Source organism: Scylla paramamosain, chromosome 29, assembly GCF_035594125.1.
Source record: "Scylla paramamosain isolate STU-SP2022 chromosome 29, ASM3559412v1, whole genome shotgun sequence".
Classification (NCBI taxonomy): Eukaryota; Metazoa; Arthropoda; class Malacostraca; order Decapoda; family Portunidae; genus Scylla; species Scylla paramamosain.
This window is the reverse complement of record NC_087179.1, coordinates 17,501,263-17,511,879: the sequence shown is the minus strand read 5'-3', so window position 1 is coordinate 17,511,879 and position 10,617 is coordinate 17,501,263. Positions and strand designations below refer to the sequence as shown.

General features: G+C 42.3%; 1 protein-coding gene across 3 annotated transcripts in view; it reads right to left on the bottom strand.

Annotated features, from left to right (window-relative positions):
• The window catches only part of LOC135115483 (unconventional myosin-Ie-like), a 32,966-nt gene extending 25,032 nt beyond the window's left edge, over positions 1-7,934 (bottom strand). For 2 of the 3 annotated variants that reach the window (XM_064032306.1, XM_064032303.1), the window contains exons 1-2: positions 7,851-7,933; positions 3,713-4,676 (exon numbers count right to left, since the gene is read on the bottom strand). Coding sequence is in view for 2 of the 3 variants with exons in the window: in XM_064032303.1 (XP_063888373.1) it covers positions 3,713-3,835 (123 nt within the window). In the remaining variant the exon portion in view is untranslated. Of the gene's footprint in view, positions 1-3,712; positions 4,677-7,850 lie in introns of all 3 variants that reach the window. The other variant, XM_064032304.1, reaches the window with a different exon arrangement.
• Between the last annotated feature and the right edge of the window lie 2,683 nt (positions 7,935-10,617).

The window sequence follows — 10,617 nt, the reverse complement described above, 5'->3', positions numbered from 1 at the left end:
GAGAGCAGAATGTTACAGAATACTCGTCATAGTGAGACTGCTGAGAGATGGGATGGAAGAAAAGAGAAAAAAAAGTAGCGAATGAGTAAGTAGGGATAGCAGAATCAGTCGTGGGTGGGAGATAGGCTTGGCGTCTGTGTGGCCTTAGAAACCGTCGTGGTGAGAGAGAGCAGAGTGTTATAGAATACTCGTCATAGTGAGACTGCTGAGAGATGGGATGGAAGAAAAGAGAAAAAAGTAGCGAATGAGTAAGTAGGGGTAGCAGAATCAGTCGTGGGTGGGAGATAGGCTTGGCGTCTGTGTGGCCTTTGAAACCGTCGTGGTGAGAGAGAGCAGAATGTTACAGAATACTCGTCATAGTGAGACTGCTGAGAGATGGGATGGAAGAAAAGAGAAAAAAAGTAGCGAATGAGTAAGTAGGGGTAGCAGAATCAGTCGTGGGTGGGAGATAGGCTTGGCGTCTGTGTGGCCTTTGAAACCGTCGTGGTGAGAGAGAGCAGAATGTTACAGAATACTCGTCATAGTGAGACTGCTGAGAGATGGGATGGAAGAAAAGATAAAAAGTAGCGAATGAGTAAGTGGGGATGGCAGAATCAGTCGTCACACACACACACACACACACTTACACACGAAGCATAGACAAACATAACAACAGCGCTGTCCGGTATTCCCTCTCGCCACAACTATTTTCAGAGCCCATATTGAGAAACACACTTAGCCCCATCTCAATTCCTTCCTTAGGGCTGTAGTTGAATCGTTTCCACAGCCTAAGTGACAAATTAGTAAGATTTCTGCGTTATTAACAGGATAAACACTCTTTGAGAACCTGGCTAATCGTCAGCATGGCCTTGAAAAATAGTTGTGATGAGAGACCAAAGGCATTCAGAATACAGGCGTTGGTTAGTGTGATGAGTTTCCCGCGTGTGTGTGTGTGTGTGTGTGTGTGTGTGTGTGTGTGTGTCATCTACCCCACACACACACACACACACACACACACACATCGCATTTCTTCGTTTGTGTTGCGTGTTTTTTTCATCATTACTATTCTTATATAAGAGAAAAGAATACCTCTCTCTCTCTCTCTCTCTCTCTCTCTCTCTCTCTCTCTCTCAATAGTTGACATATTCAAAAACTTTATCCGTTTCTTCTTATTTTCCTTATCTTTCATCTCATCGCTTCTCTTCTCTTCCTTCTCTTCCTCTCCTCCTCCTCCTCCTCCTCCTCCTCCTCCTCCTCCTCCTAAGAATATCAAGAAAACGTGCAATATGTAACGAAAATAATGAAAAAAATAATATATAGCGCATCAGATGAGAGAGAGAGAGAGAGAGAGAGAGAGAGAGAGAGAGAGAGAGAGAGAGAGAGAGAGAGAGAGAGAGAAAGTTATGTAATCAGGCACCACCACCACCACCACCACCACCACCACCACGTTTACTCATTCTTATTTTCTTCTTACTCACCAATCTGGCCACTAAATATGAGTCTCTCTCTCTCTCTCTCTCTCTCTCTCTCTCTCTCTCTCTCTCTCTCTCTCTCTCTCTCTCTGTGTCACACCCTTCCTCTCTTCTTTCCTTCTCTTTCAAACCATCATTACCTCCCTCCCCTCCTCCTCCTCCTCCTCCTCCTCCTCCTCTTCCTTCAGGGCATTCCCCAGGCCTCTTCCCCACCTGGTCACCCTCCTCCCCTACCCCAGTCTTTTCCTGTTGGGGGAGGAGGAGGAGGAGGAGGAGGAGGAGGAGGAGGAGGAGGAGGAGGAGGAGGAGGAGGAGGAGGAGAAGGGGAGGACTTCCGCTGATGACCTAACCTCTCTAAGCAATATTTGTCCCCTAATCTAATGCTCCTCCTCCTCCTCCTCCTCCTCCTCCTCCTCCTCCTCCTCTTCCTTCTCCTCCTCTTCCTCTTTGTCTTCATTATCATCCTGCTATTCACTTTTTTGTTCTGTTATTATCATTCTTCCTGCTTTTTCTCTTATTCCTCCTCCTCCTCCTCCTCCTCCTCGTCCTTTTTCTACAGTAAAGTTCAAGTTCTCCACCACCACCACCACCACCACCAGCACCATCACCACCACAACCACTACTACCATATGTACACGAAATCCTTCATTACTTCGTCCGTTCATCCAGAGAGAGAGAGAGAGAGAGAGAGAGAGAGAGAGAGAGAGAGAGAGAGAGAGAGAGAGAGAGAGAGAGAGAGAGATATTCAAGTTACATGTACCACAAAAAAAAATACTACGTCATTATTATTATTATTATTATTATTATTATTATTATTATTATTATTATCGTTGTTGTTATTGTTGTTATCGTCTTTGTAATTCTTGTTGCTGTTGCTATTCCAAAAGAAACCGGATAAGATAAGAAATGAAATGTCAACAGACCCACCATACTCTCTCTCTCTCTCTCTCTCTCTCTCTCTCTCTCTCTCTCTCTCTCTCTCTCTCTCTTGATACTTGAGAAATGCAAATACGAACGAAGCGGAACTGAGAGAGAGAGAGAGAGAGAGAGAGAGAGAGAGAGAGAGAGAGAGAGAGAGAGAGAGAGAGAGAGAGAGGCACCTGGTTAGTGAGTCAGTCTCTCTCTCTCTCTCTCTCTCTCCTTCACCTTTACTCACCACACTCACTCTATTGCAACTTCCGCCCCGCCCCTGGCCATCTTTCACCTTGCCTCTCTCTCTCTCTCTCTCTCTCTCTCTCTCTCTCTCTCTCTCTCTCTCTCTCTCTCTGTTCTATTCTATTTTTTTCCATATTTTTATTGTTTTTTTCTCTTCCTTCATTTTTACGTAATGTAAACTAACATTCTTCTCCTCCTCCTCCTCCTCCTCCTCCTCCTCTTCCTCCTCCTCCTTCTTTCTCTATTTCTTCTGCCTAAACAAACTTGTACTCCTCCTCCTCCTCTTCCTCCTCCGCACCTGTCCTACCCCTTTCTAATTAACTCAGGTGTGAAAGAGTGATACTTCTCCCTCCCCCCCTCTCTCTCTCTCTCTCTCTCTCTCTCTGTGACAATGCACTAAGCACCATCACCACCACCACCACCACCACCTCCACCACCATTATAACAGCAACAACAATACTGCAAACAATACTATAATTTTGCATCTCTCTCTCTCTCTCTCTCTCTCTCTCTCTCTCTCTCTCTCTCTCTCTCTCTCTCTCTCTGTATGTTGTGACGATATTGTAGTGTTGCATTGTTACTCTCTCTCTCTCTCTCTCTCTCTCTCTCTCTCTCTCTCTCTCTCTCTCTCTCTCTCTCTCTCTCAAATAATAATAAAAAGACGAGAAACAATTAGATAGGAAATAAGTCGCTAAACCAGTAGATAATAAAGAAATAACAGATAACAAAAAAAAAATAAGTAACAAAAAATATATAAGAAGATAACGAATAAATAGATGACAAAAAATATATCGAACAGAAAACAAGTAAAAAAAATAAGTAAATAAATAAAAATAGGTAACAAAATAACCTAATAATTGAGAATGACAACTAGATATAACGAAAGGCAAGAAAGAAATAAAATAAAATAAATAAATAATTAAAACAACGAATAGAAAGGAAAAAAATAGATGAAATAAACAAATACTAATTACTAGATCATAAAAAAAGATTAATTGAAATAAATAAATAAATAAATAAAATAACTCGATAAGAAGAGATCATAAATATAAAAATAACATCAAATAATCAGTAAAATAACAACAAAAATAATAACAGATACTCACCACTTTGCGATGGTCTGCAATAACACCCACGTCGTTGTTGTTGTTGTTGTTGTTGCTGTTGTTATGCCGGCCCCCCTTTGCTTGGCCGGGGGTGGGGGGGGAGTCCTTCTTGAAGAACCTCATAATGGCGGTGGAGGTGGTGGTGGTGGTGGTGCGTCAGAATGATCAAAAAATGACTCACTCGCTCACTCACTCAATTTATGTTTCCGTCTCTCTCTCTCTCTCTCTCTCTCTCTCTCTCTCTCTCTCTCTCTCTCTCTCTCTCTCTTTCTTTTATGAGTTACTTGGTTCTTCTTTTTTTATTTTAGTTTTTATCTTTCTTCATTTTTCCTTCATTTTTTAAATTTTCCAATCCGTTACTCATATATTCACTTTTATTTCTTTCTTTCCTTCTTAATTTTTCTCGTTTTCTGTTTCCCTTCCGTCTGTTTCTTATTTATCAGTCACTCGTGTATTCACCTTTTTTTTTTTAATCTATGCACTCATTTACTCTTTTTCTTTCCTTCTTCCTTTTACTTCTTTGATTTTTATGAAGTTCTCCTTTTTCTTCCTCTTCAATCTTTATCTTCTCTCTGTCTGGCTTTCATTTACTTACTCTTATTTTTTTTTCCTTTTTTTTATCACGTTTCTTTCTTTCTTTTTCCTTCTTTTTTTTTTATCTCTGACTCATTCCGTTTTTTTTTATTGGTCGTTGATTCACCCCTCTCTCTCTCTCTCTCTCTCTCTCTCTCTCTCTCTCTCTCTCTCTCTCTCTCTCTCTTTCAAGTAGTCCCTTCCTTCCTTCCTTTCTTTCTTTCTTTATCTCCCTCTTCCCTTTATTCAATCACTCATATCTTTCATCTCATTCCTCATTCTCTTCTTTTATTCACTCATTTATTAAGTTCTCCCTCACTTCTCTCTTTCTTTATCTATCTCTTTCTCGTTCTTGTTCTTTTCTTTCTCGTATTCCTTCTCATTTACATTTCTGAAAGCACAATAAAAAGCAAAAAGTTGTAATTACTTTCTCTACTATAGGTATCACGAACACACACACACACACACACACACACACACTCTCTCTCTCTCTCTCTCTCTCTCTCTCTCTCTTGCGGTCATCCGTGATATTTTTTTTCCCTTTTGTTTCTTCCTTCCTCTCTCTCTCTCTCTCTCTCTCTCTCTCTCTCTCTCTCTCTCTCTCTCTCTCTCTCTCTCTCTCTTTCTAACCTTTCCTCCTCCTGCCAAACTCACTTCCCCTCCCGCTTATAGAACTAATAGTAGTAGTAGTAGTAGTAGAAGTCGTAGAAAATTAACAACAACAACAACAACAACAATAAAACAATAAATAAAAGAAGACAGGAAAACAAACAAAAAAGAAATAAAAGAAAAGGACACAGAAACGGAAACAGGTGTGTGTGTGTGTGTGTGTGTGTGTGTGTGTGTGTGTGTGTGTGTGTGTGTGTGTAGCATTTCAGCGTTGAAGAGAGCACGGTCTAATGACGTGTGAGGGAGAGGGAGAGGTGAGAGGTGAAAAGTTACAGCCTCATACTTTCTCTCTCAGTTGTGTAGAGGAGGAGGAGGAGGAGGAGGAGGAGGAGGAGGAGTGAGAGTACTGAAGCGAGTAGATGAAAAGATTTTGATTGACTGAATTACTGGAGCTTGGAATAATAACAGTAACATTCTCTCTCTCTCTCTCTCTCTCTCTCTCTCTCTCTCTCTCTCTCTCTCTCTCTCTCTCTCTTTCTCTAATCCCTAAGTACAAAAAAAGTCTCTGAAATCCCTTATGAAAGAATAGACAAGATGAAATCATATTATCAACATATTACCATCATTATAAACATATATATATAAAAATTCTCCTTTCAAAACATTTTCTTCTTCCCTCTCCTCTTCCTTCTCCTAGACCATCTTCTTCCTTTTTTTCTGTCGTCATCATCAACAGTATCACCATTATTATCATTAACAAGTATAACATTTTTCCCTCGTAACATCTTGCTCTCCTTGTTCTTCCCCTCCTTCAAATCTCCCGTTTTCTACAAGGTGAAGGAACCATCTTGGCCTTGTCTACTCCTCTGTCTTGTCCTCCTCCTCCTTCTCATTCTACTCCTACACAACGCCCACCACGGCCACCACTGCCCCTGCGTCTCGCCTTTTGTGGTAAGCCAGCAAGCCAGCAAGCCAGTCAAGCCTGCCACTGACCTCCAGACAAGGTCCCTTACGCCTTCTCGTCTAAGGATCTCTGCAGACTTGCCAACCCCGTGTTCTGAAACGCTTGGCTTTCAGATCTCTCGCACCACGACTGTTTTCAAGAGCCACAAAGGTAATTAGCCAGGTTCTCATGAGCGCTTCTTCGGTTAATAATGTAGAAATCTTGTTAATCAGTCACTATAATTATAGAAACACCCTTTGAAATCCGCATCACTTCAAGTACGGTCTTTTGAAACAAGTGATTCTCTCATCACGACTATTTTCAAAGGCCACAGAGATGATTAGCCGGGTTCTCAAACGCATCTCTCCCGTTAATTAATGTAGAAATCTTGTTAATCTGTCACTTGAATCAGAAACACCCTCAGAAACCCGCGTCACTTCGAGTAGATCCTCTTGAATGTAGTGGAGGTGCGACATTGTAGTGTTTCAGGATTTGGTCGGTCCATTTGGCTCATGATGAAGAAAGCGAAGGAGGAAGGAAGCGATGCAAGTGACGCAAGGCTGATGTTAATGAGAACGAGTCTGTGTGACTTATCTCATGGCTTTTGTGTCGTTGTAATGTGTTGTAAATATTCACGTATGCTTCCTTACACACACACACACACACACACACACACACACACACACACACACGGGTTACATCCCGCACCTACTTGCTACTAGGTGAACAGGGACTACACATTAAGAGGCTATACATTAAGAGCCGAGCGTGCTACTACACTACGTGGTGTGTGTGTGTGTGTGTGTGTGTGTGTGTGTGTTTGCATAGATTTAAAGAGAATTATAATAATCAATTCGAAGAAGGAAATATGTTACAAGGTTGATTCAATCGATACACACACTCACACACACACACACACACACACACACATACACCAGTCCTCTTCCTCATGAAATTAAAACCATATTTTTTTCATAATAGCCTACCAACCAAACCTAACTTCTATCTCCCCTCTCGTTCACTTCCTTGCACACACCACAGTCAAATTAATCACTTGTCTTCAAATGCACAAGATACAGTTTAAAGGGAAGACTAATAATTGTTAATGTTTACTTCCTTGCTTGCTTAACCTTATCTGCCACAACCACCACCACTACCACCATCGCCACTATCACCTGCGTCTCTCTCTCTCTCTCTCTCTCTCTCTCTCTCTCTCTCTCTCTCTCTCTCTCTCTCTCTCTCTCACTCGGATACTGTTGAGATGTTTAATTAAAGACCACACACACACATACGCACACACACACACACACACAGAGAGAGAGAGAGAGAGAGAGAGAGAGAGAGAGAGAGAGAGAGAGAAACTTGATAGCTATTTCACTGTATAAAGTAAAAAAAAAAATCGTCTGTAAGTAAAAGTGGAAAATTAATGAAAAAAATAAATAAAAATAAAACCATTTGACATCAAGCAAGAAGAAAAAATATTGACATAACTAACCCGAAAATTTATATGTAGAAAATAATAGGTAAGAAAACTTTTCCTAGTCTCTCTCTCTCTCTCTCTCTCTCTCTCTGTGTGTGTGTGTGTGTGTGCCCCGGGGAAAAGAAGAAAAAAAGAAAACAGGACACACACACACACACACACACACACACAGAGAGAGAGAGAGAGAGAGAGAGAGAGAGAGAGAGAGAGAGAGAGAGAGAGAGAGAGAGAGAGAGAGAGAGAGAGAGCAACACAGAAGCATATAATTACTTCCTTTACAACAACAACAACAATAACAACATTACTCTTCTCAGCTTTGTACCCAAACGCCACAAACATCCCATCACCAGCACCAGCACCACCACCATCACTACTATTGCTACTGCTACCACCACCACACTCCTATCACTTATTTCACCCTCAAAACGCCGCTTAACACCCATTCCTACACCTGCACTCTTGAAACCAGGTAAAGGGCGTCATGTTCTGCTCGTATGTGGTTTTATATATAAGCACAAGTGTTGGGAATTCACTTTTTCAGACACACACTACTTGGGGAGGAATTGATACGGGTGATGCTCCTCCCCTCACGGAACACCACGTTACACTGGCTGGGCGGCGGTCTGTGGGTCTCTCCCTGCTCTGCCTCCACGCTAGTTCCTCCTCCTCCTCCCTCCTCTTCCTCCTACCCTCTCCCGTTCCTCTCCTCCTCCCTGCGGCCGTCCTCCTCCCTCCCTTACCTCTCTCCTTCCTCCTACCTCCCGACTCGCTCCCTCCGTCCTATCCTCCTCCTCTTCCTCCTGCCTCATTCTACCCTCTGCAACCTCCCTCCTGCTCTCCCTTCCTCCTCCTCCTCCTATCTCCTACCCCTACCCTCTTTTCCTCCTCCTCTTCCTCCTGCCTCTACACTCTGTCTTCCTCCCCTCCTCTCTTCCTCCTCCTATGCTTCCAACAGGTGCCAATGTCAGTATTTTTCCCTTTCGTTTCCTCAATCACTACTCTTGCATTCCACCAAAACAAACACGTAAGGCAGTCGATCTTGCAAGCTTGCCTTACGTGTTATGAACAAACTTGCATATATTTGTGTTTTTACCATTGCGTAAAGAATAACATTAACCCTAGTGAAGAATGATAAACCATAACATGCTCCTCCTCGTCTTCCTCCTACTCAGAGAGTCCTTTTACCCGAGCAGTCTGGTCGCGCGACTCGGCAGCGCGACCAAAACGCCGATGCAGCGGTCAAAACGCGCGACCGGGTCGCGTCAGCGAGTCACCCATGTGAAAAGGCTCACTGCTGAGAAGCGTTACTGCAGGCACACTCAGCCTGGCTCAGCTGCATCATAGTCTCTGATGAGGAAGCTGTTGCTACCTTACTTCTTCGACGTCGTCATCTTCGTCAGCGACGACGATCACTATGGATGCATCCCGTAATGAAAACATATTGCCTCTCTATTAACATTCGAATATGGGTCAATGCTGGCTGAGAGAGAGAGAGAGAGAGAGAGAGAGAGAGAGAGAGAGAGAGAGAGAGAGAGAGAGAGAGAGAGAGAGAGAGAGAGACTCAGGATGAGGACAGATAAGATATTGATTATTTAGACAATCCACGTCACTCATCAGATAAAAATATTTGCTAGTAACTTAAGGAAATTATAATTGGTTCAGTTTTAACAGTTAGTTAGTTAGTAGTAGTAGTAGTAGTAGTAGTAGTAGTTATAGTATAAATTTGAGACACGTCTGATAGTAATCCACATAATTACAAAACAAGTCCAAACACTTAAAAACAATAAAACACTCTTAACAACAACACAAAAGAACACACACCTACACCTACACACACCTACACACAGAGACAAACACACACACTGCAAGAGCCAAAGACAGGGAAGGCAGATGACTAGAATGGACTCTAGAATGACTAGAATGGATATCAGGCTGGTGGTGGTGTTGAGTCAATAGGGGACAGTCAAAAGGGCACACTACAGCCAGGGATGACTTACAGGTAAACATTACACAGGAACCACCACGTGTAAGCCTGTTGGGTTAGTGTGGCTTCTCTTGTGAATCCTGTATCTCATTTGTAGCATTATTTCCTCTTGCCTTTGACTTGCATTGGTTCAGGAGGCAGGCTGCAAGACATTCCTCAAATTTTGGGTACCTAATCCTTCTCTGGGTGTGCTCTTAAAGGACTGACACCTCCAATGGCCTTTTTTTAATCTTTTCTTGTTATCCTTGGCCAGAACCCCTCCTGCAGTAAAAGAGGCACTGAGGAATTCATTTGAAGACTGAGGGACAAGTTCACCAAGAGAAGTTGCCATTGAGGACAGAACCCCATCAGGAAACTCAAAGTGAATACAAGTTCCACACACAACTGAGAGAACTAAGATGATCACTGCATGTTATGGTGAAGAATTAGGATGCTCAGGTGTGGTAAGGTAATTCCCCCATCCTTGATTTTGCTAAGAATGCTGAAAACCTGTGTTATCATATTTTGAGCTAACTTTTTCCACCATGATACATCTTTCCTTAATAAATAACCACTTTGACACATCTTTTCTTCTTCTACAGCCACATCCAGACATGGTACTGACTAGAAATTGTAAAATCTATTCTTTTTTATATTTTTTTTTGTGCGTCTTCATAAACATCCCATGCATTGCTTTTAGTGCTGTGAATTGTTACATATTGTAGTGAAAGGCTTAACCTAGACCTGTTGCTTGCTATAATTTGACTGATGATGTTGCTCTGGATCATAGCATCACCAAGACCTCTGTAGCCCCTTTGACTGCCACTTGGTACACCTTTCCCTAATTACCAGTCACTCTGAGACATCTTTTACTTCCTTCACAACAACAACAACAATACCCTTCTCATCTTTGTGCCCAAACACCACAAACATCCCATTACCACCACCACCACCACCACCACATCCAATCTTTGAACAAGATAGAAATTGCAGAAATGTATTCTTTTTCATCACTAACTTTCTTGTGGATGCTTATAAAGACTTCACACATTGCTTCTGGTGCTGCCAATTGTTGTGTGCTGCAGTGAAAGGGTTGAGCTGTAGGAGACACTAAAAAAAACAGTAGATGGTAGTGTATTCTTACTCTGCTACTGCCCTTGACTATTAAACACAAGCTTATCTGTCTCATCTCACTGCAAACACCTGAGGCCAAGACTGGTGGCATGAGGGAAGTGGATGGCAGAGAAATGCAGACGTGTCAAAACAAACTTTATTTCCTTCTCTGTGTAGGTGAAGACATGACTCAGCTTGCTTACTGACTGATGGAGAGATTATGT